The sequence below is a fragment of the Rattus norvegicus genome, chromosome 7, assembly GCF_021556685.1.
Source record: "Rattus norvegicus strain SHRSP/BbbUtx chromosome 7, alternate assembly SHRSP_T2T, whole genome shotgun sequence".
Classification (NCBI taxonomy): Eukaryota; Metazoa; Chordata; class Mammalia; order Rodentia; family Muridae; genus Rattus; species Rattus norvegicus.
Window position 1 is genome coordinate 31,973,505 of NC_141540.1, and position 22,088 is coordinate 31,995,592.

Sequence of the window (22,088 nt, forward strand, 5' to 3'; positions counted from 1 at the left end):
TTTGGGAAGCCATTGGTAATGTGGGTAATTCTGTGTCAGCTAACCTGTGTAGTCAAATGTCCTCTAAATGTTACTATAATTTTTTAAAGTTTATTAATTTTTATTTAGTGTGTGTGAGCAACGTGTGTGTGTGTGTGTGTGTGTGTGTGTGTGTGTGTGTGTGTGTGTCACTTGGCTTCCTGTGATTTTTTTTAAGGTAATAATATTTCAATCAGATTCTTAGTAAAGCTGATTTCTATTTGTGATATGGCTGTGCCTTACCCAATTGATAGAAGGCCTCATTAAAGCGTATCTGGCCTTGGAGGAAAAAGAAGGAATTGTAGTATCAAAGTGCTTTTATTTGGACAGCAATTCATAGTTGACTTTCCAGCCTACTGGTCTACCTGTAGATTCCCACTACATCTATGTAAGTCAGTTTTTAAAAAGAGAAATATGGTATGCATATATTACACTTCTCTAAGGAATCTTGACTAGTGCAACTGTGTTTAAAATTTTATTAGATCAATAGTAAATAATTGATATTCATTCTGGGAAAGAAGCTGAGTCTATCACCAAGACATTATAGGGGGGTGTACTGGCTGGTTTTGTGTGTCAACCTGACACAAGCTGGAGTTATCACAGAGAAAGGAACCTCAGTTTAGGAAATGCCTCCATGAGACCCAGCTGTAAGGCATTTTCTCAACTAGTGATCAAGATGGGAGGACCCAGCCCATTGTGGGTGGTGCCATCCCTGGGCTGGTGGTCTTGGGTTCTATAAGAGGGCAAGCTGAGTAAGCCAGGGGAAGCAAGTCAGTAAGTAACATCCCTCCATGGCCTCTGCATCAGCTCCTGCTTCCTGGCCTGCTTGAGTTCCAGTCCTGACTTCCTTTGGTGATGAAACAGCCATGTGGAAGTGTAAGCTGAATAAACCCTTTCCTCCCCAACTTGCTTCTTGGTCATGATGTTTGTGCAGGAATAGAAACTCTGACTAAAACAGGTGGAAAAGCGTATATTGTAAATACATCTGCATCTGAAGGAGTTGATTCAAGGATCAAGGAAAGAGATAAAGGCTCTCCACAGTCCAGTGTGGCAACTTCATCTCCCATATCACCCCAGTGCTTGAAACCTCTCATTCTTGTGTGCCTGTGCTCACACCATTCCCAATGCCTGAAACAGCCTCCACTGTGCTCCAGCTTGGAGGTGAGCTCATGCTTCAAGACTATATGCTTACAAAGTGTCTTCTTACCAAAAGCCCCAGTGAGTACAAAGTCTCCTGTTTGAACACTAAAACTTTTGTCCAAGCAAGGGACCCATACAGGAAGTAGTCTAAAAGGTTCCCAAGAGCCTCCTTGATTTTTTTAATGAGGCTGGAGGCCATGTTCCCTGTCTCAAAGAGCAGAACAAAACTTCCTCAACCACATGAAGAGGTGGGATGAGCTGATAACACTGTTTCCTGGACAGTTCAAGGCTTCACAAAAATTAGACCTCCCTCTCAATTCTTAAATCATTATCAAGTATAATAGTCTCATTTTTCCCTAAAAATCTATTTTCCAAAATATAAGCATTGCAGTTAGATTTTTCAAAATGGAATCACTGTGAACGCTATGGAGTGATCAGACAGTGAGGCAGCTCTCCCCATGCTGCTGAAACCATCCTGGATAAACGGTGGCAAACTGTGTTATGGTAAATCTTGAACATCAACAGGATTGGCTCTGAAGTCAGCGGAGACATGCCTCTGGGAGGGTCTCCAAGGGCATTCCCAGGAAGGATTATTGGAGGGAAGAAGATCCTTCACCTTAATGGGGGACATCTTTATAGGCAACCCAATTCTTCCAGAGAGGTAATGTCTGCTTGCCTTTGCTTCCAGATTGTGAGGATATCTGCTTTGTAAATGTCTCTGTTGCTATGGTCCTTCATAACACCAGAATCTAACTTTCATTCCAATATGGACTGAAGACCAACCGCTCTACAGAAACCCTGCAGCTCTCAGTACCAGACTAAGGTTGCGTCCAGCCTACTGGACTGTGAAGTCACAGGATTCGGTTTCTTAAGTTGCAGGTGGCCGTTGTTGGACTACCTATCCCCTATCACGTAAGCCAATCTAGTGCCCCCCTTTTAGTATGTGCTCAATTCTATCCTTCTAAAGCCCCGAAATAACACAGTCCATTACTTCATAGGTTTTTCTCGGGTTTATTTGTTTGTTTGTTCATTTTTGTTTTTGTTTATGTTTTAAACTCTGTGTTGTTCCCAGGGCTCATCAGACAAGAGAAACATGAAGGATTAAGACTATCCTCCAGCCACTCAAGGATGCTGTCCATGAGAGAGAGGATAACGGGACTCCACAACTAGCACACTGTGACCATGGTGACGACCTCATCTCCTATGTCACCCCAATACTTGGAACTCACCTTGCCTATGCCTGGAACAGCACTTGCTGTGTTCCAGCTTGGAAATGAGCTTGTGCTTCAAGCCTTAACTCAATTCCAGCTTGTTAAAACATCTCCAGATCCTTCCAAAGACTGGTTCAAAACACTAATGAAACTAACAGAAATCTAAACTATCTAGAATGCAATCAGCCCATTTGTAGGGTGCCATTTTTTTTTCAAAACATCCGAGGTCTTTGTTACTAGCATTTGTCTTGTAACTTTATCTGCTTTCCCAATACAATAACAAGCCACACGGCATGACACTCAACTGCTAGGCTTCCACACATCATATCCATGTGCTGTCCTGACTATTGAACATCCATAGTAGTATTTTCATATATATATGCATATATATGTATATATGTGTGTATATATGTATGTGTATGTGTAGAAGTGTATATATATGTATAAATTTATACTTTTGAGACTTAGATGCATATATTTAATTTTAAATTATTTAAGGTAAACCTCAGAAAGACATAAAATTTATGCTTCTTTTTTCTTATAGGCAGACTCTGCATTTAAGTGCGTGTGTGTGTGTGTGTGTGTGTGTGTGTGTGTGTGTGTGTGTGTGTGTGATGAGACTAGAAAGGGAGAGGAAGGGAAGATCTGAAAGAAAAGGAAGAGACCAATGGAAGGCAGGAAGGCAAGTGACAGGAAAGTGGAAAAAAAAACTATTTAGGGTCAAGAGAGGAGCAAGTGTGGGAAGGGAGGCCAAAGGAAGCTGAAAACGAACAAATTATAATGATGTCTAGTATGGAAAAACCATAGTGAAACCTATTATTTTGTATACTAACTTTAAAAATAAATTAAATTCATTCCTAGAAAATAATAACATATTTTTTCCTAAGTCCCAATATCCCTTCCCTTAAATAGGAATTCCCAAAATCAGATGCCTAAAACAAGCTTTGTAAATCATAGTAACGTTAAATATTAATATACATATAAGACCATATTATTGAATTCTGGCTAGAAACTTCCACCTCTAAAGACTTTAGACTTGAGGTCTATTGTTCCTTTGTTATTAAAGAGAGAAGCAAAATGGGAGGAGGTTTTCAAACCAACTAAGGTCAGATTGAAACTTTCTTCTTTGTGTATTTAGGATAGAAAGAGGGTTAAAAATGGAATCACTTCTGTATTTAGTGAGTCTTTGACTCCAGGTGTCCTAACCCACATTTTGCAAACCAGGTGTCAGAAACTATGAGGAGTACACCAGAAGACTGAATCAAGCTCCACTTGGGAGCATCTAAATTTAGGTTTCATGTAATACATCATTTTCCATCCAACAATCCTTACACCCCGTGTCATTTTTCTTATTAATAAAATGAGAAGCCTAGTCATTTTATTCAGTGGCTTTATGACTTTAAAAAATATTTTACTTTTGCTATCATTTATTATTTTTTTCTGTACTCTAATTCTTTTAACACCGTGTTTTAAGTCTCCTTCCTACCAGGAGGCTGAGCAGGGAGAAGTCATCTGTGAAGTTTACGAAGTTTCTTTCCCCCTGAACACTTCTCCCTTTTGAATGATAGTGAGACGAATAGACGCATCTTTATTTTAAAGGGTTTAATTAAATTAAGATATGCACAGCTTATGTTTGAATCCAGGACTGTCTAACCCTCCCCCCTCCCCCAACACACACACACACACACACACACACACACACACACACACACACACACACTCCCAGTCACGTGTCCAATAGATTGAAGTGGCAGTTTCCCAAATGCCCACAAGAGGGCATGCTTTTTTAAAATTCCCAAGGAAAGCACCTGGGTGGGTTCTAGCCCTGAAGTTTGGAATTGGAGTGTTCCTTGCCCACTTTCTGTTCAATCTGGACAAGTACTGTGAACTCTCAAGTTCCCTCTCTCTACCAGCCCACACTTGCCCCTTGCCGTGACACCTCATCTACCACCACTAAGACTGTTTTGCTCACAAACCCACATCAATTTAGTTTCTGTTTCCAGCGTTTGTCCTTTTGACATCTTAGAAGAAATCAAATCCAAGTTTGATGCTAAGAAGAAACATCAATTTCTTCGGTGAATGAATTTGTTGTCCCCTTTTCCCCCTGGGGAAAACATTCCTTCAAGTGGTTCCAGCAGCTCCCTGAGATAGAGAATGTCTTTCTAGGATCAACAGGAAGGAGGCTCTAAGCAGAAGCTTTGGAAAACCTAGCAGGTCCCCTCTCTTTAGCAAGTTGAGTTCTGGGGAACATCCCTTTCCTCTAAGATCAATGTTATGTATACGTGCATTTCACCTCAGACATTGGATCACAGTCCAAAAAACCTTTCCCACAAAGAGAGACCCAAGAGAAATACCAGTGTCACCAAGTTCTCTGCCTCATGGCCTTTGAGGAGGTGGCCAGAGCCCCTTTCACTCCAAACCTCCATCTAGAACATCTCTTCTCCCCTCCTTTTCCATCCACCCTGCTCTCTCTTGGCCCTAACTAATCCTTCCTTCTGCTTTAAATTCCGATATATGCTATTATTTACTTTTTCTTCTCTCACCCTGTCTTTCTCTATTTCCCTCCTCTGTAACATACACGCACACACACGCACACACACACACCACTGACATTAATGTCAGTAACAACATTAAAGACACAGATTGTTCATGCTCCCAACAGCGACAGACATCACTTTGAAGGTGACCCCTCTCTAAGGAAGATAGAGGTGGGGATAAGGCTCTAGCCAAAAGACCAGGGGACCAGGGACTAGTTCATTTTCTGTGACTCTCAGCCAGCCTTCCCTTTCTGAAAACGAACAAGTTCATTCTCTTTCTTTCTATCTTTCTTTCTTCCTTTCTCTCTTTCTTTCTTTCTTCCTTTCTTTCTAAAGAAAGGTGTCAGAAGTCTTCTGAAGCTGTGGCTTTATGCAAATACACCGCTCAAGTAGAAGGCTCGAGGGGAGAGTTATTTATAACCAACAGGCATTACACATGCAAAAGGTGAGACTGTGAATCCAAGTCTCCAGGGTGGAGGCTCTCATGATGAGCACATCTTTGCAGCTAGCTATTTTTGTGGCGCACTGTTCCCATATCTGTTAGATTCCTTTTCCAGACAGGCAGCTCTAGAAGCATTCACTAATTTCAGAATGACCATGGGTCCTCCTCTCCAGTGGGATTTTCCTGGCCTGAACTCGCCCTGCACATTAACCTTATTCTCACCTGAGCTTCATCATTAGATGCACCCCTTGTTTCCTCTCCTAAGCAGGTATCGCACCCCCATCATTAAAGGGCCCCTCTCATCTCCACATTTACTCCCGGAATCTACAAAGAAAATGGACGCGTCCCCAGCAATGACCCCGGCTTCATTGCTAGTTCACCCTCCCTACTAATAAAGACCATTCTCCAGCTTGAAATACACGGGGATCACTTCAGGAAATTGCTCCCCACCCCCAAGAGGAAACTGGTAGCTCACCTCACATCAGCACAGCTGATGACAATTACGATGCACTGAAATTCAGTCGGCTTTGATTGTGACATAAGCTAGGACGTAAGTTAAAAGTCAATTATCCTTTAAGGGTAATTGGGGTGAGAAAGCCAAGTGATTCCCTGGGTTGGTACTGCTAGATACAGTATCTCATGGAATGATATGTGTTCAATCCTCGAAGCAGCCCTTGAGACAAAGCAATGATGGATTAGGTGATCTGTGCTGGGAACCATACAGCAGCGCAGCACAGCATGGTACAGCACGGCATAGCCTGGCACTGTATGGCATGGCATGCCGGCACAGCACAGCGTAGCAGGGTATGGCGTGGCACAGCATTGCATCCAAGCACAGCACAGCACACACAGCACTGCACAGTGCACACAGCACACACAGCACACACAGCACACACAGCACAACACAGCACACACAGCATTGCACAGTGCACACAGTACACACAGCTCAAAACAGCACACACAGCACACACACACAGCACAACACAGCACACACAGCACAACACAGCACACACAGCATACACAGCATACACAGCACACACAGCACACACAGCATACACAGCACACACAGCACACATAGCACAACACAGCACACACAGCATTGCACAGTGCACACAGCATTGCACAGTGCACACAGCACACACAGCTCAACACAGCACACACAGCGCACACAGCACACACAGCATACACAGCATACACAGCACACAAGCACACACAGCATACACAGCACACACAGCACAACACAGCACACACAGCACACAGCACAGCACAGCACAGTGCATAGAAAGCCTGACAGTCAGTGCCACAAAGGTGGAGAAATGCTCTAAGTTTCTAAAATGTATCGAGGCAAAGTTTTCTGTGACTGCATTGGAAAGAGGTAACTCACAGTACTGGCTTGCACTAAGGGCACCCAGAAGTAGAGGAGGGTGCCTAACCTGGACCCAACTCTCCAGACTTAGAAACCAAGGACCTGTCAACTCTCAACTGGGAAAGAGTTGAAAACAGGAGGTTTTTGGTTCCATATAATGTACTCATCAAGGTCCTGGTGGACCATTTTCTCTCTCCCTCGCTCTCTCTCTCTCTCTCTCTCTCTCTCTCACACACACACACACACACGAACACACACACACACACACACACACACTCGACCTCCATAAGTTTTCATAAATCAAATGCTCAAGGATGGCCTGTTAACGGAAGCCTTGGGTCACTGTATGAGCAGGGATTTCCCACTACTGCAGACATGACAGGACCGCCTGGTGATCCTGCACTTCTGTGTGTTCTCCCAGTCAATCCAACCCACAGGCACTCCCCGGAACAGTGCCTCTCACATAGCATTCTCTCCTCCCCCATTCTCCATTTCCAAAAGGCTTTCGCTTCCTGCCTCCCTAAGAAATTGCCGCCCCCTCCCACCACTGATATGTCTTCAGGCTTCACATAGTCAACCTACGGCAGGAAAAGTGTCTCTCTTCCTGCCTGTTGCGTGCTCCTTTTTGCTTCTCCAGAGGTGTATGTAAACCAGTACATAGTAGGTGCTCTCGTCACGTGATGCCTTCATCAAATGATACCTAACATCAGCCACCCCTGGAACAGCCTCGCCCCAGGTTTCTAATGTTCCTGTCTGAAAGGTAAACATTACTGTGAGGTGTTGACCACACAGAGGATTGGACCAAGCCCAAACCCCTTGCAAAACCAAACTGGTTTCATTTGAGGACAACCACCTCTCCAAGCAGATTTCTAGCTGTGGTTATGGGGCAGCATTAACGAGGCAGAGGCAGTGTAGCATTTCCAGCTGGCCTCTGTCTCCGCTGATGTGTCAGTACCTTCAAATCCCCCGGGAGTGGAGAGTCAGAGAGCTGAAGCAGGTCTGGCTCATTTCCATCTCCCCTGGGAAAGCACACCTGGAGGGACAGCCATGGAAAGCGCAGCATCTGATCTGGGCTTTTGTAACCTTCTTTCATAATTCACTTTCCTATCTATCGCTTCTGAAAACCACTGAGAAATAGGTACAAACTGGATCAACAAAAGATCAGAACGCGATTCTCCATGGCAAAGGCAAGTTTATACATTATAAATAGCGAAGCAGCCGGCTTGAGCCATGCTGCCAGCCACTTACCCAGTCGAGGGATTTGAATGACATCATAACCCTGGAGAGGGTATTGGTAGCCAGCTGGTATTATTTGGAATACACACACACACTCACACACAATCACACACACACACACACACTCACACTCACTCACACACACACACTCACACACACAACTGTGTCCCACTTACACAAACACACACACACACACACACACACACACTTATGCAGAAAAATACAGCCAATGGGAAATAGTGTGTGCCTCCCATACTGCTTCCTTGGGGTCGAGGAGGTGACAGGCGCCAGCTTTGTTGGAAAAATAGGATCGTTTTATTTTTCAGACTGTCCCAGAGCTCAGCACCGTCTTATTCTCTGCACAAAGCATGATACAGTGTCCTAACGGGAGCCAACCCACTGCTGCTTGCCCGTCTATAGGTTATAGGAAATGAGATCATTCCCCTCACTTGGCAACTAGGACAAGGGTCACCCCCCCCCCCCAGAAAACTGGCTTTCAATCTAGTTTACCATGGTCATTTCAGGGTTAACATCATTGTGCTTTCTGGAGATAGTCTTTCTTCCTTTTTTAAATTTTTTCCCCCAAATTTTGTATTTGCCCTAAAATATAAACTCGCTCCCGTGTCCCACTTAGACCCTCTAATCCTGGTTAGGTGTATTAGCAGACAAGTGTACCTTCGAGCCCTGCGGAAAGTTAATCAGAGAACAGATCCTATTTTCTATGGCAGCATCAGTATTTAACGTCTGCTAACCCTGTCAGAAACACACATTCTTTTAAGGGGGGGAAAAAAAACGCCTCTGTGCTCCAGTTTTTAAAAGCAAAGGTATGATGTTATTTGTCACGGTGCCCAAAAAAGTCCTTACTCGATAACTTTGCCAGAAGAGGGAGAGAGAGAGAAGGCGAATGTTCCCCCAGCTGTTTCCTGTCTACAGTGTCTGTGTTTTGTAGATAAATGTGAGGATTTTCTCTAAATCCCTCTTCTGCTTGCTAAATCTCACTGTCGCTGCTAAATTCAGAGCAGATAGAGCCTGCGCAATCGAAATAAAGTCCTCAAAATTGAAATGTGACTTTGCTCTAACATCTCCCATCTCTCTGGATTTCTTTTTGCCTCATTATTCCTGCCCACCAATTCATTTCCAGACTTTGTACTTCAGAAGCGATGGGGAAAATCAGCAGTCTTCCAACTCAATTATTTAAGATCTGCCTCTGTGACTTCTTGAAGGTAAATATCTCTTACTTTTTTTTTTCTTTTTCCTGCAGTCGTTGGATAATTGTATTTAAACTGTGTACTGTCTTCTTCTGCCTGCAGTCATTATATTCGCTTTAGAATTTGCATTGTTTCAGAACTGGGAGTTATTTACAAGTTGCTGAATGTGCGGTTCTGTGGGAGCTGTTAAAAAAGAGGTCCGGGAGATGAATGCATTTGCAGAAATGTCTGTACGGGTAGAAACTATTGCAAGGTACTTATGCTAAACCCTCCACTTCTATAGGGCTTCCACGCTGCTGGTTTTTAAAGAGATTCCTTAAATCCTGCCTATGGCTCGGGGCTAGGAAGCATGGATATAAACGCGGGATCTGCCTGTCTTTCCCCGGGGTGCAGGCGTTTGCATTTTAAGATCATGTTCGTGTGTCTGTGTCGATGTATGTGTGTGATTTGTCAGGACTTTATTTACGAGGCATGTCACAGATTAAAAGTTACATTTTAGACGATAGGAAAGCTTTCTTAAAAAACGCTCTTTGGAGCCAAGAATTGGGAGTTCTTTGCACTTCTGCCCAGAAAGTCAAAGTTAAAGTGAAGTTTGATTTGCTTCTCTGTAAAAGCTCTTCGACAACTTGCTGTCTTTGCATATTCAGAAATTTTAAACAGATCCACGCTGTGCCGGGAAAGCAGCAGCGTTCTGGCGGCTGCTTGTCTAACTTTTCATTTGGAAGGGGACTTTTGTGGTGGCTGAGCTTGGGGCTTAGATTTCGGTTTGAGGCTCTGCTCTTAGACTAGGTGCGGTAAAGTCTCTTTAGGTGAATCTGGCTGCCGCTGCTGCTGCTGCTGCCACTGTCCGTGGCATTGCCTTCTCCTTTCGATCACTGGACCTACTTCAAGTTTCCATTCTCAGCAAAATTATATCCTTCCAGACTTGTGTTTTTTCAATTTGCAAGCACTTCTAAGCCGCTGTCACCGGCTCCTTGGAGGCAGTTGCCGGAGGGCTTAATTCATAAAAGATCCCAGTCAAAGAGTGCAGCGTTTCTGTGCTGCTTTCAAATGCTTCCTCGCTAGGACTTTTCTTAGGCAAGGAAGTGGCTTGGGACTTAGGGAGACAACCTTGTCAAGCACCTAATTGTGCCATCCGTGCGATGCCAGCCAGCTCCATCCACCTTACAGGAGTGAAGTCAGCGTTCATATACGCTGTGTGGTCTGGCAGCTGAGATAGTGTTTCCCAAAGGGACTGTGGAATGTTACCTCAGCAGGCATTCATTTCGCGTTTGGAAAATCGTCTCCAAATGAACTTTCTTTCCGTGCTGGGTCTGCAGAACATTTCAGAAGCGGAGCTAGCAATCTGCTTCAACTTTTTTTCCCCCGGTGCTTGCAGCAGGAGATGGCTGAAGGGAGCTGCTGCGTGGTGGTCTGAAACATAGTTCAAGGAATAGAGGTCAACTGCCTAGAGCGGTGCAGGCAGGGCACAGGCTGGCTTTGTACTCTGAGTCTCAAGGTATTTCCCAGTGCCTGAGCCAGGGGGAAGGTGGGGGGAGGAAGGGAAGGAGCTGCCACTTGGATCGCTATTCTGGGTAGCCAAGACAGATAGCCATACAATGGAAATTAGTGGCTTCACTTGGGGGAAAGGATGGACTCTAACTTCGAGCTGTGCAGTTCGCCCATTGTTTGAATGGACAAAAGGCAGTTTACCCAGGCTCCTAGCATACCTGCCTGGGTGTCCAAATGTAACTAGATGCTTTCACAAACCCCACCCACAAAACAACACATGTTCTTAAGTCCTGGGCTTTGTTTTCACTTCGGCCTCATAATACCCACTCTGACCTGCTGTGTAAACGACCCGGGACGTACCAAAATGAGCGCACCTCCAGTGAGTACCCTCTTACAACTGTTGCCCTCATATTTTGACCAGCCATTTTCCTTGCTGTTCAGACATCTGGAACCAATTGATATCTCACTTGTTTAACAAAGAGAGGTCCTTGGAGACATGGATTTGTCAGTGATCTTTGAGGAAAGTGCTCTGAGTTCAGGATTGGCTTTTTTTGGCCCTCTCTCGCTCAGGCCCTTCCTTGTCCTCTTCCTATTACAGCTATGGCTTCTCTCTACCCATTTTCCTTGTGGTTGATGAAATAAGGGCCCAGGGGAATGGAGAACATATGGGGAGACTTGTTTTGGACTTTTTTAAAACTCCTGAGCAAGTCCGTTAGTGTTTTCTGTTTGGGGACCATGATGTGATAAACTCTGACTCTCTTAGGTGTGCTGGACTGGTCTCTGAGCTCAAGGAAAATGCACCAGAGGTTCTAGGATTGTAAGTACTGACATTTATCAGGCAGTGGTTTTCAGGTTAACCCCATGCAGAAAGGAAAAGAAAATTGGGTTCAAGCAATTTTCAGTTTTTCAATTCTATAGGTACATATGTCTTGCTGGACTTAAATGCACCGTCCCTTAAAATAATGGTTAAAATGTCATTTGGGACAGCTCCTGACAGTCTAAATTTACAAAGGCTGTGAGGCTGAGTAACAGTTCCTGTGGACCTAACCACTGCAGGTGCCTGGCCTTCACCACTATCTGGAACTGAGCAGGGGTAGGGGGCAGTGTTTCGGAAATGGGTTTGCTGGAGTAATGTTTATTCTAGAGCTGATCTGTTGCCAGAGTGTAGGAAAGTCTTCTCTAAGACCAATTATGGGGATTATAGGCCTGCCCTTTCACAGAGAACCATGAAGCCCTTTTGGGTTGGGTTTGTTCAAGTTTCCATGAGAAATACTGAAGGGGAAGCTCCCCTTCATTCTTTTTATAACTAAGAGGCGTGAATAGATATTAGCTCATTTCTAGAAAATCTGGTGTCTTTGGTTGTATGGAGATGGAGTACTTGCGTGTCCTCTGTCCCTGATGAGAGTAAAGAGTTCCTTTCATTTCTAGCTGTCCTATAAACACTACTTAGATATTTACCCTGTGAAATCAAAAACCAGGGCCACGGGGTTCCTTGCCCAGTGCTAGGCTGAAGAACTAGCCACTAAATTGAAAATGTGTTTAAAACGTTTGAGCAAAATTTGCCAGTGATACGGTGCCATTAAGTGAGGCGCTCACACAGGACAGGGAAAGTGGCCGTAAACTAAATGTCTGAGTCACATTCTCCAAACAAGTTGGGATTGAATGAACTTGCCTCAACTGTGAGGTTTAAAAAAAAAAAAAGCTCTTTTAAGAATTATAGCTTCCAGTATATCTCTATGACCCCCCTTTTATAGGGTGGCTCACCTAATACCCTGTTGGTGACTCTTTCCATGGTATTGAAAGCATGTGTCTCTGAAAGGGGTGAAACCGCTCACCTTGGGGGCCTTCCTGGAAGAAAGTGCATGCTGGTTTCACAAGTAGCAGCATTGGAATGTCACCACAGCCTCTGTCTGCTTCTTAGAATGAAGAGAGACTCGAGTCATGGGGATGCAGACTTTGGCAGGGATGTCATTTGGCTATTAACCATCGGCTAGCTTGTGCCAACCAAGGGTCCCTTGGTAGATTTTGTTATAAAGTTGATTAAGAGGGGTCCATGAATGCTTCCCAGAGATTAAGTCAGAATTCCTGTTACTCAAGAAAAGGTTCTTGCAGATTTTAAGCCCAGTGCCCCGCATTTAAAAACGACTCTCAGTGTGTACCTCCCCGATAGTGAAGAAGGGAGGGCTTGGAATATAAAAATTCCATTTATGTCCTGTTGAGGCTTGGATGATGATTTTTTAAACTCCCTGACCTTCTGCTAGCCTCCTATTTCCTGCTTGTCACTCTCCCCCAAGGCAGGAATAGAAATTAGAAGCCTTCCTCCCCAAGGCAGCCATAAAACATGGGCATTTGCTTCTGACCTCCCATGACTTTCAGTAGAGGAGCTGGCCAGAGAGAAATCTGCTGCCTGCCTTGTCTGATGGCAGGCCATTGCCCCTCCCCCTCCCAGAGGGGTCCTAAATCGTACACCCGGGATTTATGAATGCTTCACAAAGGAGCATAGAAGAATCAGGAGAAGTAAGACATGCTGGGTTTTCCACCTCCGTCTACCCTCATTAAATGTTAATTCTGCACACTGTCCACGCCCCATTGAACATAGGCACGACACAGCAACAGCAATGTATGGGGAAGTAACCCCCATTGTGGAAGCTCTTTTTTTTCTGAAGGCTCTCACCTCACTTAAATCTTAAGTAAACACATCATGGCTTTCAGCCTGCATTTCGTTATAGAGGTACAGACCTTTATGCTGTGTAAGGAGAGGGATCACACCTTTCTGTCCCTTACGTTTTTGTGAGACCAGTGCATTCCTAAATCTTCCACGGTTTTCCTGTTTGGGAAGTGCCTGTTTGGTTTCCCACCTGTGGTTGTATTAGCTGCTAAGATTCGAAGGTAAGATTTCTCTGCCTCTTCTCCCACCACTGCCCTCCCTCCCTCCCTCCCCTCCCTCTCCCTCTCTGAGAAGCTAAAATGATAGGTTTTCCTAATACCGTTCTGGCCAGTGTAAAATCTTCTTAATCTATGGCCAGAGAATGATGCCCTAGTTAATTTAATATTCTGATCAATAATAAACATGACGAATATATGTGCCATCTGGAGACAGTCAGCTTTTAGAGTATTTAAATTAAAACAGTTCGAGGGCAAAGCCGAGCCCAAGGTAACGTTTGATAATTCAGACGTTTTGTTGTCGCTCTCTCAGGTTGACATGGGAACCCCAACACACACACACACACACACACACACACACACACACACACACACACACACAAATAACTCCACTTTTGTCACCCAATAAACCCAATAAAAAATGATCTCACTCATAAAAACCCCAGGGGAACTTCTGAAGACCCAGCAACAAAGGAACTAAGCACAGTTTGTCTGATATCAAGATAGGCTCAGGCCAGGATACTCGGGGACCCTTCATACCACAGTGCGCTTCTAGGATAGAGAGTTTTAATGAATGATAGCAAGGAGTATTGAGTGAGGGTCAACATATCCCTGCCCCACCCTTTCAGGACCCAGAAGGATACCTGACCCTCCTTTTTTTTCCCCTTGTGACAGATAAAGATACACATCATGTCGTCTTCACATCTCTTCTACCTGGCACTCTGCTTGCTCACCTTTACCAGCTCGGCCACAGCCGGACCAGAGACCCTTTGCGGGGCTGAGCTGGTGGACGCTCTTCAGTTCGTGTGTGGACCAAGGGGCTTTTACTTCAGTGAGTAGCTCTCCCACCCCCTCTCCCAGTCCTCTTCTCTGTGCTACCAGGATTCTGGATTATATGGTTTCCTGGGTTTACAACTGCAGGGATCAGAAGAATAACTAAATGACTGCCTATGGTGAACAGCCATCACTAGACTCTGCGATCCATCACCTTAAAGGATGCAGAGCACTTCAGTGGGGCTTTGGCAGGTTCGGGAGACTTAGGGTTGAATTTTCTTCCTTAAGGGTTTGCCTTTAACTGCTTCCTCTGGGGCCTTCTTCTAGATTGTATGGTCAATCCCCACTCTCCTGTTCCTCCCAGTGAAGAAAGGAGACAGAATAACCCTAGAGTATTACAGATCTTGTTCTTAGACATTTGGGTGCATATATAAGCACCCAGAAGGCATGCAGGACTCCTCTGAGTATTCTGTAATTTAAAGTAAAATGGTAAGGATCCTCACCCCAAATCCATGCGACCTTGAGAAATGAATTAAGTGGAGAACGAATTAGATGTCTCCATGGAACACAAAGCCAGCATGAGTGGACAGAAGGTGATCTTTGCCAAGAGATGTTTGTAAGTACATAAGCTTTCTAACTGTGCACGTGGTACCATTTTCAATGCGTCCGGGATGCAGATTGACTTTGATACTTTATCTTCTGTCTTTTGTCATTACTTTCCTTTGATGTAGCTCTTCCCTGGGTATTATGTCTACCTAGAAAGGAGTCTTTGAACAATTCAGCATCACATATCTTAAAAGTAGGTCTCAGACAATCAGAAAGTCAGCAGTCCATGGGAAGGAGATAGAGGAATCAATGTCTGTAAATAACACACACCCATAAGTCAATGGCCGCCTAGGGGAGTGGTCACCTGAAAAGAAATCTACCTTACACACATCCCTCTCACAGTATATTACAATGCAGTGAAAAATTGAAGGACAGATGTGAACTCTGTACATTTCTTTGAAGTGCAAGGAGTTCCTGGAACCTGGGCATGAATCATTTGCCAGGGTTCCTGCCACTCAGGTGCAGAGAGATCACCTCGGTGAACCCCCCAAGTCCCCAATCTCAGGCTCCGCAGAGCTCCTGAGATGACTCCCATTCTTAAAGTCTCTCTTGGCTTCTTGTCAAATGCCAGTCTCTCTTGAGGCAGGTAGTAATGACTGTGGCTTGTGTGGTATGGTGTGTGTGTGTGTGTGTGTGTGTGTGTGTGTGTGTGTGTGTGTGTGTGTAAGGAGGCAAAAGTTTATTCATATAAGTTTGAAACTATGAAGGGAACTACCAAGGAGCCTGGTATTATGTATTTACCATGGTTTTGGCAAAATAAAATAAAAAAGACAACTTGGCAGGATATCATCAGAGTCGAACATGCTTTCAGCTGTGTGAATGGGAAAATTTCCACTTTGTGCTCCCTGCCAGTCCTTTATTTGAATAAATTCACTTACTCTTCTGGCAATAGAAGAGTTCCATCCAGTTCTCTGGTGCAGGGTAAATGAATGAGCTTATTAGGTGGGTGATTTTTTTTTTTTGGTTCTTTTTTTTTTTTTTTTTTCGGAGCTGGGGACCGGATTTTTTTTTAATGCCAGACTTGTTTCACCTTTAAGAACATTCCATACAAAGTGAAATGAGACATGAACACAACTGAACAATGAATTAAGAACATTCTATAATTAGCTGTAATTGGCCATGACTTTGCTTTGAAGAACATACATTCTTACCTCCAATTCCCAAGGACTTCGTCTTCCCTCAGCAAGGCACTTGTGCAAGCGCCTTCTGTGTAGTGCCAGGTTGAACTGTAACACCCACCGAGATGTACTCCAGGACTTCCATGCATGGTACAAGATCATGCCTGTGATCAGATAGCCGAAACTAAAACAAGAAATAATGACCCAGCTCTAGATAACCGGGCAATACTTATATCTGTCCACACAGACAGTTGAGCTTTTAACACTGACAGTGGAAACCAATTTTAATGGGCTGGAAAGGTTTTTGTATTTGATCGCTGTGAGGATCACATTTCAGTAAATTGTTTTATGTTTTGATAACTTCAAATGAAAAGAAGTCATATAGCCACTTGATATTTATAGCAGAGTTCTAGATTTCAAAACAATGGCTGTGTGAAACATGTGCTTTTGTCAGTCCTGCCATGAAGAGTGCTTTTTTATCATATTCCTCCATACACAATTCTATGATTTAAGCTAAATCCCATGCCCCATTTTGTTCCTTGAGCATGAAGGTATTCTTGATAGCTTTCTGGTCAACTCCACGATCCTCTCTACATGAGAAGAGCTGATCCTTTTACATTGCTTTAGTTTACTTCAAAACACTGGGAAAGCATTTGTTGTGCGGTAGCCCAAGATATAAATGAGAAGCCAAGAGATGACTGAGAGACTGACCTTGCCTCTGATGTACTCAGTCTAGTCAGAGGTTAGAAAAAGAGTGTGTATATCATATGCTGGAAGGGAAAATGACCTTGGAAAAAGAAGTTCAATTCTTAAAGCTTTTCCTGAGTCTTCCACATCATTCATGACATGTGTTTGCCAGGCTCTGCCCTCGAAGTGAACTCCTCAAAGGCCACAGCTATTTATCTTTGAAGATCGGTGTCAAGTTCAATATTTGATTGATACAGTAGCTGCTGGTATCTATCAATTTGAAAGGGCAAGATTGAATCCCACTAAACTTAATAGAACTGTTCCTGTGGGACTCTCCCAGTCAGAACCACCAAGGATTACGATGACCAAATGCTTTCGAACATACTTCTCGCCTCAGGCCTACCTAGTTATTTGATGAAACTGCTTGGCTTTCCTCACAGAATGCAATGTATGCATAGCAACAAGAACTTAGAAGCTGTCCTTTGGCCATCCCCAAGCTACACTCATGGTCTGTTTCCTTCATAAGCCAATTATTCTTACAGGCATTAACTGTTGTCAACAAATTTTATTGTTTCCTTTTCATCCCCTAAGATTTACTGTGTGGAGGGAAGTCAGCCCTAAGCATTTATAGTCCTCAAAGCACCTTTTAAAGGAGAGTACCCTTCACATTTCTGCCCACCCCCAGTTGACATTTACTAGATTTTACTCTTATTTTCAAAGTTTTATTGAGCCCATACCTTTTTATTTTCAACTGGTTCAACTCCACTTCGGAAGTACGTATGTCTCTCAGTTGTGGAAGACAGGATCTGCTCTTGGTTTGATATTTAAACAACATAAAGAATTCGCCTCTATTTTATTTATTTATTTATTTATTTATTTATTTATTTATTTATGGATAATACACACTAACGAGGGGTTTTGAAATCCTATTACAATTATTCGGAGTAAGTTTCTTGTTTGTTTCCTTTGTTTGCTTGTTTGCCTGCTTTGTTAATTCTTACTTTGTGTAGGTTGACCCAGTTTTGCAAATGAGCTCACACTATCCTTCTAGCCCAAGTTCTGTGAGAGCACAGCAGACACAACCTCCTGGATGATCTGTTGTAAATATCCCTTCAGCATAAGTGGAGCAGTTGATCCAAAATTAATGTGGCTTCCCCAGACATTTTACCAAATGAAGGATCCAATGAAGAGCTAATTATGGATTCTTCCCCATGTACCAGAGAGAGAGAGAGAGAGAGAGAGAGAGAGAGAGAGAGAGAGAGCATGTCAATCAGACATACGCTCTTTTGGTTCTGGGAGGAGGACAGTGCCATTGTGGAGGTGAAGGCTTGCTAGCGAAGAGCTCTGGATTAACTGACTTGTTGGAACCCACACAGAGGATAGACGTCCCATTATAACTTTGTTTTGTCTGAAGCACTCCAGTGGGTAAAACAAAGTAAAAAAAAAAGAAAAAAAGAAAGAGTTGTGCTTGCCATAGGTATAATTTTGGACAGCTATGGCGAGAAACCATTTTTAACATGCTGTTTGGGAACTTCTGGAATTTTTCTTCTTTGAGGTATTTAAGAAGTTGACAGACAACCAACCCTCTTGAATGGTTTCAATTAAGAACAACCAGAAGAAAGAGAGGTTCTGGGGTCCTTTTCAGTTTTAGGAGTCTATAAACAGTCCCTTAAATAAACTGTATATGCTTTACCTCGGGCAGTCTGGGGGAAAGGAGAAGTAAATCAATTAGAAAAGAAAGTTGGATACCCTTTCAGCTACCCCAGATTTATGGCTTTTGTAAAACATCCCTCCAATGTATGCTTATTAGGAACAGATCTGAATAAACGGGCAACATTCTTCATGTGTTAAAGCATACAGCTTTTAAAGAGTTTAAGTGAAACTTTGCAATTAGCCTTCGAGGTTATTGATTGCCCAAACCTTCTGAGGAGGCTTTGGTTAGCATTATAAACTCGGACTTCTTCCTTTGATATGCAGAGCTCAGAAAACTACCTCCAGACCAGTCAATCATGATTTATGTGACCCTGGCAGGCATTTAAACTTCCTGGGCTGAAATGCCCTTGTCTATAAAGCAAGGGGATTTTGTTAAAGCAAATGACCTTTAACTTTAATAGACTTGACATCTAGGTTGCGAGCAGCAAGCATCGATGCTGTTGGAGAAGGGAGAACCCTGGATTTAACGAGTGCCTGAGGAACATTTAACTTCTTTTATCTTCTTGACATCATTTCAGTTGGTTCCCAAAGGTAGGCAAGCCGCTCACTTCAAGAAACAAGAGCCAACTGCTTTGTTTTACTTCGGTTTGAACCGTAGTCCTCCAAGGACCGAACAGAAATTCAGACATAACCACAAAGTCCCAGGTCATTGACCTAAGGTTGTCATTCCTCTTTGTTATCAAGGACGATCTGATGATTCTTGTCTTTCAAACACTTTCACACTGCTTTGACTTTTGGGGAGCAGTGAGTAACTCTGTTCATTCTCTCAGAAGAGGACTCTATGAATCCACCCCAAGCCTTTGTGCATCCTATTAGATACCTGGAGAAGAACAGCACAGTTAAACAGACACACGGCTACCACCAGCTTTGGGCCAGTGCGAAGTTTGAGCTCCATCCACATTCATTTCCTTGCACAGCACCCCTATGGGAATTCCAGGCATGCATCTGTGTGAGTTCTGATCCAAGTTAGGGGCATGGTCACTGCCTATGGAAAAATAATTCTCTTTGAAATTGATACATCTGGAATTGACCTTATAACCTTGCCCTCATTAGTACACAGGGCTAATAGGCCACAGACATTTTTTTAAAGCACTGGGCTTTTATCTTGACCCTCAAATACTTGCTACTACTTTTTAAAATATACCCAATGGAACTTTTGTGGGGGACTAAGAAAATGATGGTTTTCTCTGTGAAATCAGAAAATAACTTTCAATTGTATGACAGGTTAATATTCATTAAGACTTTCTTCTCCTGGATCAACAGGAGAAAGAAGGGTTCAGGACCAAAATTGTGGCCTCTTTTGAGAAGAATCCAGGGTTGAGCCTTAGCTCTGCAAACTTACTCATAGGGAGCCCTCGAGCGAGCTCCTGAGCCATGCTGTGCCTCAGTTTCTTCGTGTGTAAAATGGGACCTGCCTTACTGTCTGATAGTGGGGTTGAATGAGCTGAGAGATTAGAACATGTTAGTTTAGTTTAGAGTGGCACCTGGTACATCACATCATGCTAATTAGCTATTTACTCTCCTCTGAGCCTTGGTTGCAGAATCTACTGTAAAAACTTAGCTATCTGAAAAATCCACTTAGTTACCGAACTCACTTTTTTTCTACTTGGGGCAGGAAGAATTGTTGGGACAACTAAGACTTGTAATGATCAGGTGCATAGTGTCAATAGAAATAACAAGAAGAGTGATCTGCTTGTCTCACGTTTCCTTTCTCTCCTGCTCTGCCTTCACCCCTCACTTTGACAGGCAAAGATGATTATTGCATTAGACAAGCAGAAAGTATAAAGGTATGGGCTGGGGAGATGCTCAGCAGACTGCACTCGTGAAGATAAAAGGCCAGATGCAGTGGTGCATGTCTGCAATTGTAGTGTTCCAATAGAGAGACATGGGAGGTATAGACAGGAGAGCCCTTAGAGGCTTGCAATCCAGCCAGTCTGATTTATACAGTGAGGAGAGACCCTGCTTCATCCAAGATAGGAGTCAGGGACTTACACCCATGAATGGCCTCTAACCTCCACATGTATGTGGTGGCACGCACGCTTGTCCCCATACACAGAATAGACATGCCACATGCATGCACACATCCACACAAAGTACGAAGAAAGGCATGGAGAGTTTGAAATTTGATAGATGAAAAAGCCACGTCCACAGCTTCTTGTCCCCAGGAAATACACTCATTTGGTCACTTGTATTGTTGTGTAGCCTAGGGAAATGTCCGCTAAACCCCACTCAACCCCTGGATAATAAGAAACAAGACTCCTGGAATGAAGCAGTTGGGTTTCAACATTTTCTTGAAATGAGGCCTCTGGGAAGTAGGGAGTAGGCATAGCCAGGTAATGAACTTGTATTTTCCTTCTGAGACCATGGAGAAACTAAGAAAATCTCCTCAGAGTAAAGAAGCAAAGTTCTCTCTGATGAGAGATAGCTTCTATACAAGACATTTCATAGACTGCCCCAGACAGTAAACAGCCCCTCCTTGCCTGTGATATCCAAGATGCCCTCTGTTCTGGGGAGCCTCCCCCATCACTCACGGGTTTCAAATTCTTCTTCCTCTACCAGAAAACCTCAAATGTTTAACTTCTCGCAGCAGCATTTAGTTCGGAAGGTTTTCTTTTTCTCAGAGAATTACCAAAAGGCTATTTAGTTGGAACAAACATCTCTTGTGGGGTACCAGGAAAGTGCTGCCGAAGGTTGAAGGACCAGACGTGTGGTGGGAGCCCGATAAAATGGGACTAGCTATAACCCAAGATTTCTATCTGTACAATGTATATCTCAACCGGCTGTTTAAGACCATGGAATAAGATCTCACATCATCAATTGCAGGTAGACATTAAGATTCAAAAAGGAGATTGAGCATTGTGTAGTTTGAGCGTTCTTCCAAACACCTTGTGCAGATACCAAGTGCCGTGCCATCATCCCTTAGATACTCCATCAGAGCCAACCCCACCTCTCCAGAAATCTTCCTTTTGATTTCAAAACTCACAACACAGATCCAGACACACTGGGAACAGGCACAAGGTCTCTCCCAAGGAGATTCTCTATTGTCTTCACACAGGCCACGGAGGCTAGCCTCTTGCCTGTAGCCAGATGTCCTTGACAACTGGGGTGGCAAATTACCCTGTTTGCACAGAGCTGTTAACCTGGCACCACTCCATCCAGCACCTTTCCACGAAACTTCATAAGCTCTTATATCCCCAAGAATTATTTTGGTTGCCTGGAAAGTTCAAACCTCTCATTAGCTGTTAGACTGAGGAGACGACCTCTCGGGGTTGTGTTTGTCTTTATCTATATGTGAGATCATGCTTAAAACATAGCAAAGAGCTGTTGCTTGACATGCAGTTCCCTAGCCGTAACAAGTTGTATGCCTATTTAATGCATTGTTTAGTCTCACATTGGCTAGAGCCATTTAAAGAAGCACTTGGCAAGCTCTAGGTTTTCATTCTTGGCATAACTGCCCCTTTTAGTTTTCCACTGAACCCTGGATCCCAAGAAAAACCCTTCCCTTGCTTTACATCGGTCATACTGCTTTATGCAATTCACCAGAGCCTTTGCACGTGGCCCTCTGTATTGGTCCGAAGGTAATTAATGTCTTTGCAATATTTGATCAGCAGGAGCAGAGACACAAAGAGAAATTGTGCAACCCAGAAGAGACCACACA

The 22,088-nt window shown here is 43.7% G+C and overlaps 1 protein-coding gene and 1 long non-coding RNA gene across 11 annotated transcripts in view; one reads left to right on the forward strand and one right to left on the reverse strand.

Moving 5' to 3' along the window:
- Window positions 1–22,088, reverse strand: part of LOC148004605 (uncharacterized) — a 91,633-nt gene that overhangs the window by 20,487 nt on the left and 49,058 nt on the right. The window contains exon 3 of one of the 3 annotated variants that reach the window (XR_015624572.1): window positions 16,064–16,214. The exons of the other annotated variants lie outside the window; for them this stretch is intronic. This is a non-coding gene — a long non-coding RNA (uncharacterized LOC148004605). The remainder of the gene's footprint in view (window positions 1–16,063; window positions 16,215–22,088) is intronic. 3 annotated transcript variants of the gene reach the window in all.
- Igf1 (insulin-like growth factor 1) overlaps window positions 8,829–22,088 on the forward strand; it is a 79,073-nt gene continuing 65,813 nt past the window's right edge. For 2 of the 8 annotated variants that reach the window (XM_087555716.1, XM_087555717.1), the window contains exons 1-3: window positions 8,829–8,905; window positions 9,092–9,173; window positions 14,208–14,364. In XM_087555716.1, coding sequence (XP_087411842.1) covers window positions 9,111–9,173; window positions 14,208–14,364 — 220 coding nt within the window. In that variant the 5' untranslated portion in view covers window positions 8,829–8,905; window positions 9,092–9,110. Of the gene's footprint in view, window positions 9,412–10,982; window positions 11,029–14,207; window positions 14,365–22,088 lie in introns of those variants that run through there. The other 6 variants (NM_001082478.1, NM_001082479.1, XM_087555718.1 and 3 more) reach the window with 3 other exon arrangements.